This window comes from Esox lucius, chromosome 8 (genome assembly GCF_011004845.1).
Source record: "Esox lucius isolate fEsoLuc1 chromosome 8, fEsoLuc1.pri, whole genome shotgun sequence".
NCBI classification, from domain to species: Eukaryota; Metazoa; Chordata; class Actinopteri; order Esociformes; family Esocidae; genus Esox; species Esox lucius.
In genome coordinates this window covers 33608034-33626896 of record NC_047576.1, presented here as the reverse complement: position 1 = coordinate 33626896, position 18863 = coordinate 33608034, and the positions used below count along the sequence as shown (strand labels likewise).

General features: G+C 41.2%; 1 protein-coding gene across 1 annotated transcript; it reads left to right on the top strand.

Annotated features, from left to right (window-relative positions):
- The first annotated feature begins 969 nt into the window (after window positions 1-969).
- On the top strand, window positions 970-14258 carry enc3 (ectodermal-neural cortex 3). The gene is made up of 3 exons (XM_010866528.3): window positions 970-1240; window positions 2372-4185; window positions 12165-14258. The coding sequence occupies exon 2, from the start codon at window positions 2379-2381 to the stop codon at window positions 4146-4148; it is 1770 nt and encodes a 589-aa protein (XP_010864830.1). The 5' UTR covers window positions 970-1240; window positions 2372-2378; the 3' UTR covers window positions 4149-4185; window positions 12165-14258.
- The last annotated feature ends 4605 nt before the right edge of the window (window positions 14259-18863 follow it).

Sequence of the window (18863 nt, the reverse complement as noted above, 5' to 3'; positions counted from 1 at the left end):
TGCGACAAAGAAGACCTAAGACAGTTGAGCAACTAGAAGCCTGTATTAGACAAGAATGGGACAACATTCCTATTCATAAACTTGAGCAACTTGTCTCCTCAGTCCCCAGACGTTTGCCGTCTGTTATAAAAAGAAGAGGGGATGCCACACAGTGATAAACATGGCCTTGTCCCAACTTCTTTGAGATGTGTTGATGCCATGAAATTTAAAATCAACTTATTTTTCCCTTAAAGTGATACATTTTCTCAGTTTAACCATTTGATATGTCATCTATGTTGTATTCTGAATGAAATATTGAAATTTGAAACTTCCACATCATTGCATTCTGTTTTTATTCACAATTGTACAGTGTCCCAACTTTTTTGGAATCGGGTTTGTACTTTGATTGTTAATGCTGACTCTAGGATCTCTCTTTGTGCCCACAGTTGTTTTGCTGGTAATAGTGTGTCACACATATTGGAGAGTTTTGTGTGAAGCAGTTCCAGAGATTACTCTGTAAGCTTAAATCCATAAATTTTTCACAATGATGTATGCTAATTGGAACAGTAATACATTCATATTGCCATAATCTACATTGCGGATCAGTTAAACCTACAGAAAATAACAAGAATTCACTGAAAACAATGAGCTATGCTCGGAAGGCTGTTAGGACTTTGATCAACCACACTATGTACTGAAAATAACTGTTTTACTGTAGAATATCAGGAACAGGTACAATTACCCTCAATCGTTTGTAATCATGCCGCTCAGTTGCTCATTTAAGTGCATAGCAAACCATATACAGCGGAATATAAAAAACAGGTTGTGTATTGGTAATCATTTAGATTTTTATATCCACATTGTCACGCATTGGATATGCAATATCATTATTGGTCGATTATAAAATATAATTGTTCAGTGGGGACAGGGTGTGTTCAAATGTGCCTCTTGACTATGATTGGACGAGACCATATCAGTAAGAGGCGGGACGTAAGGAGCTGTAACTTGTGCTCAGCTACAGCTGTTGAGTGTCTACAACAGAGACACACTGTCAAGGGTTTGTGAACTGTTGTATTACTTGTGTATTAAAACACAGGAATATAACAGATTGGTTACCATCTTTCTCTTTTGAACTTCGTGACTTACGTCTAAAAATCTAGTTTGTTGACTTTGTAAACTACACTCTCAGAAGTTGGCTCCCCAGTGCATGGTGGCTTTGTCGGATATTTCCGCTTTGCTCCGGTGACCGAGGACGAGTAAGGTAAATAGACTACTTTTTTCGATCATAGAGAAGTCATTGTTTGACTGTCTTGTTCTCATGGAATCCAGTTAGCTGCATGTTACAGATTATTTCTATCCGGAGTTCGCAATTAGTAGCGGTATTGTCTATGTTATCCAAGTTGGGAAGAAACCGAGCGCCTGCTGGAAAGGGTTTCCGTTAAAGTGCAGTAAAATGGATTTCATGCTATGTGGTGTTACATTCCTCATCGGAAGTCTTTTCATTCATAAGGCCTTAGTTTGAATATCCAACGAATTGTTGTCTGATCGTAGCCTGTTCAGATGTTTTAGGCTAATTAAATGTACTTCCATATATTTAGTTGGTAATTCTTCTGCCAAGCAATTAGTGTTATAAAGGATTTACTGTAGTACATTTGATATAATTTATTGAAATAATGATCAGTGATTTAGAATTGTAATTTTTAAGGAATTGAATCAGTGTTCAGCAATTCTGACAATATATGTCCTGAAGGTGATGTTCTGGAAGATGTAAGGTTTTTACACAGGCAGTTGAATGCTCTGCCTACGGCACTGTCCAAATATGTGCAAACCAAAAAGAGAACAGGTATGGGAGGTTGACAACTTGATTTGCATAGTGATTCATAGGCTTAACATGCAGATAAAGCCAGGAAGTAGTCCACACCCAAATAGGCTACTTACTCACCTTGCCTAGTTGTCTATATAAATAGGCATTTAATCAAATTTAAATAATGTTGTCATTTGTCAGAAAATAATTCATTAGTTGTATATTTAAGATGGATGATATTGTATTAATTCCCTTTTTGCCAATTTGTAAACACAAATAAAATCTTGTCAGCTATCCTTTCATCTTAAAGTTCAAAGTTAATTTCTGGATCTATACCCTTGGGTTAGGATTTGAATTAGATGCTTTGATGGATTTTGTCAGGACGGCAGTGTCAGACAGTGTCACGTTTCAGTCTTTACTTCATTTTACCAACATAGGTGTTAATCCTGTAAAGGAAGTGGGACATATTTTCATAGGCATTAACCATGCATCATCCAAGACCATGTCAAGCCTGAATGCAGTTTGGAAATTGGATGTATATGAATTTATCAAGGATTGAATAACCTTCTGTTTCGGTTTTCTGTCAAGGTCCAAGATGTCTGTGAGCAACCACGAAAATAGGAAGTCCCGCTCTAGCTCGGGCTCCATGAACATCCAGCTTTTCCACAAGACATCCCATGCGGACAGTCTCCTGACTCAGCTCAACCTGCTGCGCAAGCGTAGAGTCTTCACTGACATCGTCCTGATGGCAGGAAACCGGATCTTCCCATGCCATCGTGCTGTGCTGGCCTCCTGCAGCCGCTACTTCGAGGCCATGTTCAGTGGAGGCCTGAGGGAGAGCCGCGACAAAGAGGTCAACTTCCACGATTCACTGCATCCTGAGGTGCTTGAGCTGCTGTTAGACTATGCATACTCCGCCCGTGTCATTATCAATGAGGAGAACGCAGAGTCACTCTTGGAGGCGGGGGACATGCTGCAGTTCCATGACATCCGAGACGCCTGCGCTGAGTTCCTAGAGAAGAACCTGGCACCGTCGAACTGCTTGGGCATGATGCTGCTGTCGGATGCCCACCAGTGCCAACGGCTCTATGAGCTCTCATGGAGGATGTGCCTGGCCAACTTTGCCAACCTCAACAGAACCGAAGACTTCTTGAGTCTTCCCAAAGACAAGGTCCAGGAGCTGGTATTCAGTGAGGAGCTGGAGGTGGAGGATGAGAGCCTGGTGTATGAGGCAGTGATCGACTGGGTGAAGGCAGACATTGAGAGGAGGCACAGTGACCTGCCGGAGCTGCTGCGCTGCGTGCGTCTAGCCCTGCTTCCTGAAACATACTTGCTGAAGAACGTGGCCTCTGAGGAACTGGTGATGGGACACAAAGTGGGACGGGAGATCGTGGAGGATGCAGTGCGCTGTAAAATGAGGATCCTTCAGAACGATGGCATCGTGACAGGATTCTGTGCCCGGCCCAGGAAGGTGAGCCAGGCTCTGCTCCTCCTAGGTGGCCAGACTTTCATGTGTGACAAGGTGTACATGATCGACAACCAGACCAAGGAGATCACCCCAAAAACGGACATCCCTAGCCCCCGTAAGGAGTGCAGCGCCTGTGCCATTGGCTGCAAGGTTTACGTAACTGGAGGTAGGGGCTCTGAGAACGGGGCCTCCAAAGACGTGTGGGTCTACGACACCCTGCATGACGAGTGGTCTAAAGCGGCACCGATGTTGGTGGCCAGATTCGGACATGGGACCGCTGAGCTCGACCATATCCTGTATGTAGTTGGTGGACACACCTCTCTGGCTGGCTCCTTCCCAGCCTCTCCGTCAGTCTCTTTGAAACAGGTGGAGCAGTATGACCCCCAGACCAACAAGTGGACCCTGGTAGCTCCTCTCAGAGAGGGGGTAAGCAATGCTGCAGTTGTAGGGGCTAAAAACAAACTCTTTGCCTTTGGAGGCACCAGTGTCAATCAAGATAAGTTCCCCAAGGTACAGTGTTTTGACCCGGTCCAGAACAGGTGGACGGTGCCTGCTTTGTGCCCACAGCTCTGGCGCTATACCGCTGCGGCCGTTGTCGGCAATCACATAGTAGTGATCGGCGGGGACACAGAGTTCTCGGCTAGCTCGGCCTACCGCTTCAACAGTGAAACGTTCCAGTGGTCCAAGTTTGGCGACGTAACTGCCAAGAGGATCAGCTGTCACGCAGTGGCGTCGGGGAACCGGCTTTATGTGGTCGGAGGATACTTCGGGGCTCAAAGGTGCAAGACCCTTGACTGTTATGACCCCTCGACAGACTCATGGGATAGTGTGACCAGTGTTCCATACTCCCTGATCCCCACTGCTTTTGTCAGCACCTGGAAGTACCTCTCAGCATAGACACCATGGGAAGAAGACTTCACCATTAAGACCATTGGTGAGTAGCTTCTTTAAACACAAACATTTCCCATTTTTTACTGTATCGGGTTAACTAATCCTACTCCTCGACTACAAAGCATACGAATGGTCAGTCTTTTGAAGGTGCAGAAGTAGGTGGGCCTCTGCTGCCAACCTTTACATTGGTCTCTCTTCCAAAAGTTTAATATCTTCCTGGCATTGTTGAGAATGGTAAAATAACTGGGGTGAGATAAGAGAGCCTCAGAGACCATTGCCTTTCTAAAGAAACATGCAAATCAGGAGAATGTCTATTAATCACAGACAAAAACAAATCCATATTTTTTTACTAGCTGCATCAACAATGGAAAGTAAATGAAAGATTAAATAAATCGCCTACACATGCAACCCGTTTAGATCAGCCAAAACCTTATAAATCTAGAGGACAGTGCATAGGCGTGTAGGAAGAGAGGTCATGCTTTTCCACTCTTCACATTGTTCCACATTAGATATTACAGTATCATTCTTGCTCGTAGTTATCACAACTCACTGTGGCCAAGAACAAAAGCAATAATAGCAATGGTTGGAATTACGGAGCACTTTTCAGGTGCTTCAGCACTTTACAACACTGTCATGCAGCAAGATCAGTCAGTCATTCTCTTGTCTGCCTTTTTACCTTATCAGTGGCCAGAGGAACAGTTGGACATTGGAAGAGATGAACTGTTTGGAAATTCTGTTATCCTGGTTGTCCGTGGTTACAGCGTGATCTAATGTGGGCCTCTGGCTGTGTGCTAGGCTCCTGGGGTGTTGGAGAATAAACATGGAGAATACAGTAGTTGTAGGAATGTCAGGCAGGCAGTAATTACAGAGAGCTTTTTCACGTCTCTTCAGCCCTCAGTCTCTCTCAGCACTCGGGCGAGGCAAGAGGTCAGGCCTGTGCTTGCACTTCATAGCAGACCATTGCTGAGGAGTGCGGAACATCTTTGAGCTGTCTTCTCAGGCTTCAGACTGTGTACTCCAGGTGCTAGGATGTGGCAGGTTTTCTCAGCTCTGTCATAGAGAGAAGAGTTGTTCCATATTTCTGCCTCACGGATAGGGTTACACAGGTGGGAAGGAAAAGACAGGGAGAGGTTGATGTTGTGCAGAGTGATTGATATGGCACAGACTGTTTGGACGTTGGGCCGGAGTGGCGCTGATTCGTTTTCTCAAGGCTTGTTCTGTCCTTTGGGTTTGGCATGGAACGGTCCCAACGTGGTAGTCAGGTTGAGAATTCTGATTAAGGGAAAGCAGTAATAGATTGGATTTATCGGGGCTTCTTCAGTAAGAATACCTCTTTTGGCCTAAACAAGTTCCCAAATGTAAACAAAGGACTCTGCTGTGTGCATAAATAGGTGGACTGTAGATTCTCAAAGAGAGATCTGTCCTAATTTGCATAACTCCTCTGTGCAGTAAAGTCCCAGTCATTCAGCAGTGAAAACATTTGTCCTTGTCTCCCCCATTCAACGCCATAGTTATCTGTGCACTCTCTTGTTACCTGAGCAACAGATACATTATATACTACAGAATTTGCCTTGCAGTTTGACAAAGGTGCATGAATTGAAGAACAACATATGAGCAATACATATTGGTATATTTGCTCAAAATAGTATAAACAATTAAACCTAATGTTGTTTAGCAAGGAAGGGGGAGGGAAGGATAACAAGGGGCAGAGGGGGAGCGATAAGGGTCTGGAGATGGAAACAGAGAAGATTAGCTATATTTTCCAATGTTTGGTAGCCAGGAGCTTAAAATGTTGTTCCTGTGGCTGTTAACTTTCAACTGGGGTCAAAGAAACAAATGTTTTCTTTCCCACATGTTTACGACCAGCCATTTACCACTCGAGTCAGCTTCTAGTGTGCTCAGTACTCTGTTTCACATGCTGATGAATCCACCCTGTTTTTCACATACTCTATATATACTGTTTACACACACACCATGTTTTCATGACTAAAATAAAATGTAATTCAAAAAGCTGTTTTCCAACCTGAACCTAAAGTTAAACTCCTAACCCATACCTCAAATCAAACACCAATGCTTTATACACTGAGTGTATACATCCCAAAGTGGATTAAATAGTTGCATGTGGAAGAAATAATTGCAACTGTTTTGGATTTTAGATTAATAAATCAGCTTTGATTTTGTAGATGGGAAGTATCTAAACATAATGCTCTGGAAAAAATTAAGAGACCACTGCTAAATTATCAGTTTCTCTGGTTTTACTATTCATAGGTTTGTGTTTGAGTAAAATGAAAATTGTTTTATTCTATGAACTACTGGCAACATTACTCCAGAATAAGAAATAAAAATATGATAATTTAGAGTATTTATTTGTAGAAAACAACTGGTCAAAATAACAAAAAAAAGATGCATTGTTTTCAGACCTCAAATAATGCAAAGAAAACTAATTGATATACATTTTTCAACAACAAAATACTAATATTTTAACTTGGGAAGAGTTCAGAAAATGGTGGAATAACCCTGATTTTTAATCACAGCTTTAATGCGTCTTGGCATGCTCTCCACCAGTCTGTCACATTGCTGTTGGGTGACTTTATGCCACTCCTGGCAAAAAAATTCAAGTAGCTTGGCTTTGTTTGATGGCTTGTGACCATCCATCTTCCTCTTGATCAAATTCCAGAGGTTTTCAATGGGGTTCAGGTCTGGAAGTTGGGCTGGCCATGACAGGGTCTTGATCTGGTGGTCCTCCATCCACACCTTGATTGACCTGGCTGTGTGGCATGGAGCATTGTCCTGCTGTAAAAAAATATTCTCAGAGTTGGGGAATATTGTCAGAGCAGAAGGAAGCAGGTGTTGTTCCAGGATAACCTTGTACTTGGCTTGATTCTTTCGACCTTCACAAAGACAAATCTGCCCGATTCCAGCCTTGCTGAAGCATCCCCAGATCATCACCGATCCTCCATCAAATTTCAACTGTGGCTCGTAGGCCTCTCCAGGTCTCCGTCTAACCATTAGACCACCAGGAGTTGGGAAAAGCAGAACATTTGACTCATCAGAGAAGATGAGCGTACTCCATTCCTCTATGGTCCAATCCTTATAGTCTTTTGCAAACTTCAGCCTGGCTCTTTTTTGCTTCTCATTAATGAAGGGCTTTTTTTCTAGCTTTCTTCAGCCCTGGCCCTAGGAGCCTGTTTCGAAACGTCTTATCTGTGTTTCCCTCTGCCAGTAAAGCCAGAATTGAACCCTTCTTTTCCTCACCCAAAGCTTCTTTTCAACTCTTTTTGTCATGCTAAATAGTTATTTTATTCAAATGACCTTTGAGGTACTACTTGCACTACTTGCACCTATTGCAGGAGGACAGTGATGACCACAATCGTGGTTTTTATACTTTTACCCATTAAATTAGATTTGGTTCAGGTAATAACCTAATCAGTACCTCATTAAGTAAAATGAGGTGTGCCTGTGTTGGAATTTAACAGACACTGGAATGGAATGGCTGCCATACATGTAGAGATGCTGATTTAAGAAAAATTAGGAGTGGTCTCTTAATTTTTTCCAGAGCTGTATATTGCATCATTTCAAATTTTCTAATAAAATAAAGAAACCCCATCCCTGCTAATTAAAAAAATAATTTCTTGATGCGAACCTCTGCTACTGTTGTTATTGTTGCCGCCTTGTTTTCATCATTCTCCAGAAGGGTTTGACCACAGAGATTCAAGACAGGATCCGCTCCCTCAGTGTTGATGGGAAATATATTTGTGACTGATAAAACACTTAATTATAGTTTGTTATAGATGCATAGTCCTGATGAGAAACAGGCATCTGTTTGAAAAGAGCAGTGCTGGCTAGCTTATATAAATACATACAAATTTGCATAGAAAAAAGCAGAAGACCAGAATAACAGAATAGCCCTCCTGGATTCCCCCAAGATAGATTCCCACCACCACTTGCGCCTCCACTCTTCGAGATATAAATGCCTCCCACCCTCTGAGAAAAAACACACACACAACCACATTTACAATTTTTTTCTGTTTTCATTTGCTTGTTTAGAGCCCTAGGGCTCAATGTTTTCTGTTGGCATTTAAGGCGGTGCTTGTGTCAGCACTCTGCTATTTACAAATTCTATTTGCAAGGTCTTATCAGTGCTCTTACAATCAGATGGGAGGGTTGATGGGAGCCACAGGAAAATGTGGCAAGGCAGCATATGCCAGAGCCCTTTCCAATCCACGTTTAATTTGGTTTTAACACAGACACACGTTGTTAAAGGAGTCATGTGTAGAAGTTATTCTCCATGTTGATGCTAGGTGAATTGTAGCAACGATGGTTCACATTGAACCAGCTTACAGTCTATTCTTGTGTCTGTAGGCTACTGTGATGAGGGCTGGTTCAACATTATTGTTATTTAAAAAAAAAAAATGCTATACATGTTTTAGCATCCTAATGACGTGGTAAGAATTCCTGTGTTGTTAGGGTGTTTAGATGGCCTATTTAAGTTTTTGTTTCATTTATTTTTTAGACCTTAATATTGAAGTAAATGTTTTTTGTTGAAGCCGTGCAATTACTTAGCACAATGTGGACTGAAGTTCCGGTTAACATATTTTTCAAAGATAGGATAGTTGTTAATCTTTTCTTTTTTGTATATAATTTAACAAACTAATGTTCAAACGTTGTAATTTAAATAAAAATCTGATGATTCGTGTTGGGTATTTATGGTCTTTGAAAAGTTGCAACTGCTTTATTTAGCCATGGTGGATGTTTTGAATGGTCGGTCAGTTTCCCACCCCCAACACTGTGCCAGTGTAGGACTGCAGGCAGTCAGGAGGAAACAAGATCTGAGCACAAAGTTCAATGAGTTCTCCTCAGACACCCAACCGGCCAAACAATTGCTGTTGGTTTCTCCTCCCCTGCCTCCCTCTCCTCCTCATCTGACTCCCTCCCACCACGCCTCCCAGTAACAGTGGCCCATTTAACGGTTCCAACTGAAGCCTGGTGGGGTGGGGTAGGGCACACCTGGACCAGGTCACAGGTCAGTGTGCCGGCTTCAGAAGGCCTCCCCAGGCAGCTGTTAGAGAAGCAAGGGGCTGAGGATGGATGGGGGATGGGGGGAGGAATGCCCCACTGTCTTGGTTCAATACTAATGTTTTATTAATGGATGCTGTCTCCAAAGGCCACCAGGAACACTCTGAATGAGTTTTTTATAATGGCATCTGTGTTCAGCGTCCATCCCGCCCCCCTTCTCTAAACTCAGTGTGCACGGGACACGTGCTCCCACTCGGTCTTGATTCTCCAGGGTAATGATTCTGTCACATTATGGCCCTCGGCGTAGCATTACCTCCATAGACATAATGTTTTTTATTGGCCTTTTCTCCACGGTGCAGAATTTTATAAAACAAAAAAGGAAAAAGATGCTAAAAATTACTAATTTGATTAACACAACAGATGAGTCATCACCACTAAAGGGCCTTTCCCAGATCATATAGCCCCCCAATAATAATAAAATATTCTATTATTATTATTATTAGTGTCTTGTCTGTCACAGCAACATTCCTTATCCTGCTGCTAGTCTGAATCCAACGCCTGCCATGAGCAACATTTGGGCCTGCCTGACAAATTCTTTCACCACTGTTAAGACCAGGCTCATTTATCTTCATGTACTGTCTGTCTAAGCCTAAGGACAGAGACAAAGCATACTGATGTAAATTCAAAATGTAAATTAGCCAGGTTGTCACAACATAGTGTGATTTACATGTCAGCTGATAAGATATATCTACAACTAGTCATTTGTAAACTTTGTCTAGGGTATGTTATTGCAAAGGAGCCTTACAGAGATAGAGTGGGATTGTGGGTTATTGGAAGACTTTCTGAAAGCCAAGCCAAGTGTTCAGTTTACTGATGCAGCCTATGCCAGTGGATTCCCTTTGAAGACTGTGTGACCGTTTGTCCTGACTCAGGGTATGAAGTATTTCTTATCATCAAATGCATGCTTTGGGTGGTAACTTCCTTTTGGCTGTATGTGATCAAAGGTAGAGTTATGGCTGCCAGTTCTCTGCATGTGGGAGAGAACTGATAGAACTGAGCCGAGCCGAATCTCTCACAGAACAATGATAGGCCAGGCTCTGGTGCATTATAAGGTATCATGGGTAGATGGAGTGACCGCATTTGGTATAAATGCATTCTTTATCAAGTCTACTTCTCATAGGTAGATATTCAAGGCCTAAACCAGTACAGTCTTGCAGTCTATTTTTAGTCTCTAAGGTTTACTCTCTGGATAACCAGAATCACTGGTTTGGCCAGCCTGGTGGAAATAGGTGAAAGGCCAACCAAGAGCAAACGCACAGAATTCATGTTGTTTTGACCCTTTCCTGACAGGCTGGGAAGACTCTCTGCTAACAAAGGTTCTGTGTTGTCAGTCTCCGGGTCTGGTTTCCTGATGGCTGTAAAGGTGGTGATGACTGATGGTGATGACTGATCATTGACATAAGAGGTTGTAGAGTTGACTTCACCTTGTTGCTGATGAGATGCTTGTAGTTGGGGTATGGTGATATGGTACATGGCAGTCAGCCATTTCAGTCCTTCTGATGTTGCCATGTGTGTCATGATTTAACTTTGAGGGGAAAAAAATTGAGATTAAAAACAGCAGCAGGACAAGCACAGTTTTACACACACACACACACACACACACACTGGGTCTCAATGCTTATGCGGACCAGAAAACCCATTCCCTGTATGCCCAATAACCTAACATTTATACCTAAATTTAACCTAGCCCTAACGCCAAATACCTGAACTTGAACAAAGTAACCTCAATTCTCACCTCATCGAGTGGAAGTGTCTGGGAACGAGATTACCTTCATTCTAACACAAATCCCTCCTTCTCTCCCTAAATCTAGCCCCTTAGCCAGACATTGACTTTTTCTTTGCAGGGACATGCATAATTGAACTTGTGGGGACCAATGTGTCATATTTTACTATTATTGTTGGGACTTCTTGTTATCCCATGTATTGGTAGATGCCCTGGATTTCTCCCTCGGTCACACACGTGTGTATGTACATGCAAAGTTGTGTGCTGCAGCGGAAAGTTCTTTGAGGCCTGCTGATGTTGCATACCATTGTTTTATTAGCTCCAGCACATCAGCCAAAAGAAACAAGATGGCTTTTACGTGGATTGTCTATGCATGATGGCATAGAGAAAATCTACAGCAGTGCTCAGAGTGTGCACAGGCTGATGTGTGAGGAAAGCCCAAGCCTTGGGCTCTGGTGTTTTTTCAGCCTCTGCTATGGTAATGAGCTCATTAAGCTGCCTGAAACAGCCCCCAGCAGAGTCTGTCTGCTGTAGCCCACCACACTGCAGTGTCTGCTTCAGGAACACACGCCTATGTACTGTACTGACTTGGCACAAACAGCTCCCGCAGTCAGAATATAATTATATCTTGAAGTGAATATCTGGATATTTCACCTTTAAGAACCGTTTGAGCATTTAAATTTAACGGCAGGGGAAGAATTCTGAAATATAAACGTGGACACTAAGACAGGAGTAAGATTCCAGCTGCAGGACAAAGAGTTCACCACAATGTACTGTATAATGAGCAAGGCTACAGCTCAATAGGGTTTTTCCTCCAGATCTGATCAGCAGTGTCAGAACCTAGCATAAGACAAGCCTGGATATGTATTCTGTTAAAGCAAAAATTTGTGTTTATGCCAGAACATAATTAGAATCTTCTGATATTGATTTTCTAGTAATACTACAGTTAGGATATGATTTTCCTGACAGGAACAGCTCATATCCTATATTCATGGGGATTTACGTTCCTGTCATTAAACATAACTAATAATATGTTTGTAAGCCTGATGATGTGGTATGTTGGCATGCCTAATAAGCTGGTTTTCTATTGTCCAGATGTCTGCATTCTGAGCCCATGTGTATGAACAGCTAGTCATGTGGTTTTCACAGAAATGTCCTCCCATCCTCCCTGTCTCTCTCTCTCTCTCTCTCCCTTTTCTCTCACACCCTCTCTCTCTCCCCAGATCAGCAGTGATGTCTGGAATGCAGGCTTGTGTCTCCGTTCAGTGGCTGTGGAATGCAGGGGGGGAGTGGGGTGAGGAGTGGAGAGGTTGTCAACTCTCCTTTCTCCTGGCACGCAGTCAGAAGAGAATCACATGCCCCCTGTGGCAGCGTGGCTAAAAGACCCAAGATTAGGTGACAAGAAGAGAGTTGTCATGGAGATGATGATGTTTACCCTGCTGGGTCTTCTGGAACATTCCATGTAGTTTTTGGCTGGCCCTGAACTACACCAGAACACTTTACACAAGAGTACACAGGTAGATGACTACAAAGCCAGAAAGGTAAGGGATTTACTTTGTCACAGGGAATGTCCGAACTCTGAATTGTGGTCGTGGTATTACACCAAGTTTGGCACGGATAAAGAGGACATGTTCGCTCTTACAGAGAAGGGCATCACTCCTATCAACGCGGCATCTAGAACACTTTGTTACTAACAGTAAGTTACTAAACTAGTGACAGCTGGGCCTTGCCTTGGTTTAGTGTTGGGAGGGAGTTCATTTTGGGAAGCGAAGTATATGATTTTGTGCATTGAAAAATCTATGTGTTTATTTTTAGACTTGGACTCAAGCGTCCCTCAATTTTGGTCAACTAAATTTGTATTTTATTTTTAAAATGCTCAGCAAGAAATGAGACTCATGACTGAATATACATTTGGTGAAATTGTGATTTGTGTTTGATGTTAAATGTTTTTGTCTCAGGATTTATGAGCCTATTTGCGTTATGTATTTGTCCATGTTGCGATCTCCTGTGTGTCTTCTCTTTTGTTTTGTCCCTGAAAGTGCTCTAAAAAGTATGTATGATCAGTTCAATGTTAAACTGATCTCTAAAAGGGATGTTTACCAATTTTATACTGCCTTATTTTCACTCTGTGCTTATAGGTTATCTGCTGTTTTTTATGTTTTGTTACAGAGATAATTGGTGGGTGAGTATGATGATCTCTGTTATACAAAATAACAAAACACATTTCTTTTTTAATTTGCTTTGGGAGGAACAGTTATGAGAGAGTGAAAATCAGGCCACATTTAAAACTCATACCAGAGGACGCAACAATACTTTGTCAAATTCTGCAATTGACAGGATTTATTCGGATGACAGTTCAGTTTAAGTAACAGTTCAAATAATATTGTAATATATGTAGATGCACTTCTCTATTCACATTTGCAACGTGAATAGAATCCCAGTGTCAGAGTTTGGCGATAACAGAAACACATCCACACACAGCAACTTGCAAACTCCAAATGGATATCAGAATTTGTCTCCACACTCTCCTTTACCATAATCCAAAAAAATTAAGTGTGCTTACATTTTATATCTAGCTATAAATGCATTCCGGTATTTTGGGTACAGGTTGTAAACCTGGTGCTGTCGAGCCAAACATTTTCAGTTATGTTGCCGATATGTCCCCCATGTCATCAAAACCACTTTCAAATGTGGAATTTGATGCTGACTGAGGTATGACCGTGATTTAACGTAGAATATGCACCTATAAAAAAAAAAAAAATCCTGTCCAAACTAGGATGTTTATAGACAGTTTGAAACTATCAAAATATGTCTAACATTAGATAGTGCGCTAAGATCCGCTTCGCTTGTTAACATAGTTCAGCCAGCCAGTCTAAGCTAGGTAACATTAGTGGCTAAGCTGATGTTGATTTTTACGAGTTACCAATAAAAGAAAATAAATAGCCAATGCAGATCTCAATAAAAAAATATATTAATTTGAATAGGACCTATGATGGTATCTCTTGTAAAAGGGTCCCTTTTACCATGTATAAAATCTAATTATAAGTTGTACACAAATAATACTCTGGCTGGTTTGGAAAAATCTGTTTTGCACATTTTTTAAGTAAGTTTGTAAATTGTCGTATTTTGCTCATGCAAATTTTTAGAACATAATTTTTTTTTCCTATGTACATAATCCTAAACAAATCTTTACAGCCAGAAAGGCCAAACCTGTGGATGAAATTAAAGTGACTGTATGTTCAATGTTTGAATAGTTATTTTCTACTATTCCATTCAAGGATGTAGTTTGATACTGTTCAATAAATTTAATCTGCTCAGAAAAACTGCTAAGTATATTTTTTCTTTGAATGTGAGGAATTTTAAAGCTATAATGTGACCAGTATGCCACCATATAATCAAGTAGGTTCTGGGAGCATGTCTGTTATATTTCTAACCTTTTGTTTAACAAATGTTGGTTTTCCTTCCCTGTCTGTCTCTATTTAAAATGGTTTTAACAGTTCAGTGGGTTGAAAATACTTTGGGTTTGAGAATTAGGCTTGGATTCAATGAGATCAAGGCTATGATTCATTAAAATCCACCAAAGCAATGTTTATGCTGTCATTACAAAATTCATTCCATGCCCACACACTCCTGAAAAGCATTCTTTTTAGGGTGGTGACCATGGTAGTAGTTATGTTTTTATACAGTACTGAAGACCAGTCTGAGATAATTCGCTATAGTAAATAATGCAAATTAGGTTTGATTGAAGTGAGCCTCAAGAGGCAACCATTGAAGACTGACACTTGCAGATGGTGTTTTGGTGGTTTGAGGTGTAACTATACTATAACAGCTGTCAAATTGGTGAACAGCTGGCTGCTCATGTGGTTTTCACAGAGCCATGCCGATTCGACTGACATTTGACAACTCAAATGCAATTACAACATAGATGACGCCCCAACTGCAGGTGAGAATTTCAGCTAAATGAATTTATCCCTTAATGATGGCTCAACATACTAGTCTAGTCAAGAACCCAGTTTGTATGAATCAGGAAGATGAAAGGTATGATCCAAATGAGTGTCTCGTAAAGTCCCCATATCTGTTACAGGTTTGAACTTCAGCCCCTATGCATGATAATCTAGCCTTTCTTCCAGTCTTTGGTGTTAGCTACTACCATATAAATCAACATTTTGCCATTACATTTAACATTTTAAAGGACTACATTTCATATTTGGGTATAGATATAAACTATATCAAATAACTAGAGCTGGGTTTTCTCCACCAGGTCACCATTTACATTAGCTACACCCCTCTTCCCAAAATGAAGACAATCCCCAATACTCAGCCATTAACAAATTAATTGAATGTCCTATATTTTATGAGTTATATTCATCAGCCCCTTAGCTGGCTTGCTTGGAAAGGTTAACCTGACAATCAGTAAAGTTCAGTTGGGTAGGTAGATCAGCGATGGCGTCCAACTGATGGGATAAGATAAAGAAAGAGAGGGAGAAAAATGCCTCTGGTGGATATTGTTCGGTTTTTTTCTTGGGCTGTGGAAGATGTGATTTAGGTGATGGTGCATGGGTTAAGGGTTTTACAATGTGACTCAGGTCAGGAATAAGAGTTAACTCATATCCTGTTCTCAGTGGTCTGGAGAGGACTCCAGCCTTTAGACCTTTTTAGATCTGTGGTGGGAGGACCGTGTGGTTGACACCTCAGTGTGTATGCGCCTTTTAACAGACAGTTTAGTGGGTCTACTGAAGACTTGCTCCTGAAAAAAGCTGTGGGTGGCCTGTGCAGTAGCCTGTGGTTGATCGTAGACAACTCTATGGACATGCAGAGCAGACAGGGAGTATAAGGGAAGTCAGTCTGTCTATATGAACCAAAGCCCTCTAAAACAAGTCTGGCTGGAAACTATAAAGCCACCTCAGTTCTTTATTGGAACACATTTGACTTAGGTATTTTTTCAATCACACCAAAATGCCTTTCCCTCTCGACACTTAGTTTGTTTGAGGCTGTGCTGTCCAGAGATTGTCCTACTTTGGGTAAAGGGTTCCACCTCATCCTCTTCTTCATCATCCTCACAACCCTCCTACTCATCCTCCTTATACTCCTCCCATACTACTTATCGTCATGATCATCCTTGTCTTCCTCATCACCCCTTTACTCACCCAATCCCCACCTGTCTGGCCCTAAAACACATAGGTACTCTTCCTGGAGATAGACAGGAGAGCAGAGAACTGTCCAGACGAAGTAGAAAGAGAGAAAATGACATGTCTAGATTTTGACCCCAGACCAAACAAACTTGTGTGTATTTCAAACTTCAGAGGGAAATAAAGAACAGGCTTAGTAACCTTGTCAAGATCCCATTGGTGTCAAAAAGGATAGTGTCACTGAAAGCATGTTCTGACCACTTTTGATACACAGTTTGGTTTATATAAAATACAACAGGAAAATGTGTATCTATTTATTTGAAACAGTATTTTCAATCAAAACTGCTGCAAAACAGCTGTGATTTTATTACTTTTTGATTACATACAGTGGCTCACAAGTATTCACACCCTTGGACCTTTCCACATTTTACTGTGTTACAAGATCAAATCAAAATGGATTTAATATGTTTTTGCCAATGATTAACACAAAACGTCCACAATGTTAAAGTGAAAAATAAAATCTACAAATTGTTCTAAATTTATTACAAATGCAAAACAGAAATAGACCATATTTGGTGTATAGAGGCACTTTTTGTAACTGCGCCACGATGCGGTTTGGTGGTTGCTCTGTAGCCGACTGGAAGGCCCAGCACATCACGGGGACCCAGTTCCCAGCCATTGTAGACTTCCAGCACAAGCGTCTGCACAGGGCGCGCGGCATCTCCAGGGACCCTTCACATCCATGCCACAAACTGTTTGCCCTTCTCCCATCAGGCAGGCAGTACAGGTCTGTCCATTTTCACACAGCAGGCTCAGGAACAGTTTCTTTCCATCACCTTAAACCTGCTGAACTCTGTGACTTTCCATCACTAACTATGCCCACCATTATTGTTACATACGCATCTACCTCGGGAACCTCATTGCTGCTATCCCTGCATTTCTGTTGCACATGCTACCCTACTCCTTTTATTTGCCTCAATTGCAAATTCAGAATGCCATTGAGAATTGCCACTTGTACCCGCACAATTATTTATCTCACTTGTAGATACATTATACTAAATACCTGTACATTTGTAAACTTTCCAATGCAGAATTGCCATATGTAATGCATTTGCATTAATTGCACACCTACATGTACATACATATACTTAATACTTGTAAATTTTTCTGCACTCCTCTATTTGCACTTCTGGTTAGATGCAAACTACATTTCGTTGTACATATTCAATGGCAATACATTTAATTCTAATCTTTGGCAGCAATTACAACCATGATTCTATTTGGGTATTTTTTGGCCCATGCATGTTTGCAAAATTGCATTTGGGATCTTTAGTGAGCAGCTATTTCCAAAAATTCTCAGTTGGAAAGAGGCCTGGGGTTTGAATAGGCCACTCAAGGACATTCACACACCTGAAGTCCCTCCAGCATTGTCTTGGCCAGGGGCATCGGACTGGGGGTAAAACCGATACTGATTACCAGGGCCCAAGGCGATAGAGGGCCCTTGAAAAGTCTGGAATATATTTTATTTCACCTGAATATTTTAATATTTCCTAATAACATTTCATAATGCATGTCAGATGAAATGTAAAGTGTATTGGCTGAATAACTCGGTTGATTGACTGACTACATTTTCTACACAAAAATGACTATTTAAGGTCTCACCCACCCCTTGCTAATGCGCCAAATGGTTTAGTCTACCTGCACGCATTTTGTTTAGTTCAGTTGAGCATCTGGTGGAGACGTGGAGCACAAACTGCTAGTATAGAAATGTCTTTCTCAAAGAAAGCCAAATCAGGCTGCCAGAAAAGAAAGGAAAGGCAGGATAAAATAGAGAAAACTAAATTAATGAAAGCAATTGCTGACTGACTTCCTTTCAAAGAAAGGTGAGCACAAACTAGAAAACGAAATGGTGCTAAACTACTTGAATATCTCTGCGACCGTTAGTGCTAAAAACGGACTGAGACAACCCATATGAAGAGCAGAACATACACTTTCAAATGATAATTTGGTTATACGTGTAATCTGAGGTAAAGGCTAAATAAATAAACTACACTAACAATGCTGTTTGCATACAACACACCATTATAATAGCCTAATTTGAAACATTAGTCATTTTAAATTAATAGGCTATAATGTCTATAATTACCAATAATAGGCTAATCAGTGTCATAGGTAGCTTGGTAGTTAATCAGTACGTACATATCATGTCAACATTATAGTTATGTCAGATTCAGTAGATTCAAGCAGATGTTAACATTGTGAAACACATGGCCCTCAGTTTCAGAAACTATCACAGCAGGGACTGGAGTAGCAACAGACCCCTCTGCCTCCTCTTTGGATTTGATACAAGCTGAGTTTATATCAATATTAAAACAAACAATGTTTAGCCATTTTGACTGAAATGTGTTAAGTAACACTAATATCTTAATGTATTTCATTATATAACATTACAATTAGGATAAGAGGTTAATATCAAATGTATCCTTCATAGAGAAAGATGATAGAGAAGATGTGATTGAGGATGATGGGAGTGAAGACAGCAGGGAGCATGTGTACAGAGGCCTGATTATTATTATTATTATTAAATAAATAATGGGGGGGCCCATCAGGACTGTCTATGCATAGGGCCCAGGATCTTGTGCTACGCCCCTGGTCTTGGCTGTGTGTTTTGGGTCGTTGTGGTACTGAAAAGATTAATCTTTAGCCTAGTCGGAGGTGCTATGAACTCCGGATCAGGTTTTCATTAAAGATCTCGGTGCATTTTGCTCCATTCCTCCGTATTGGGGGGCTGCT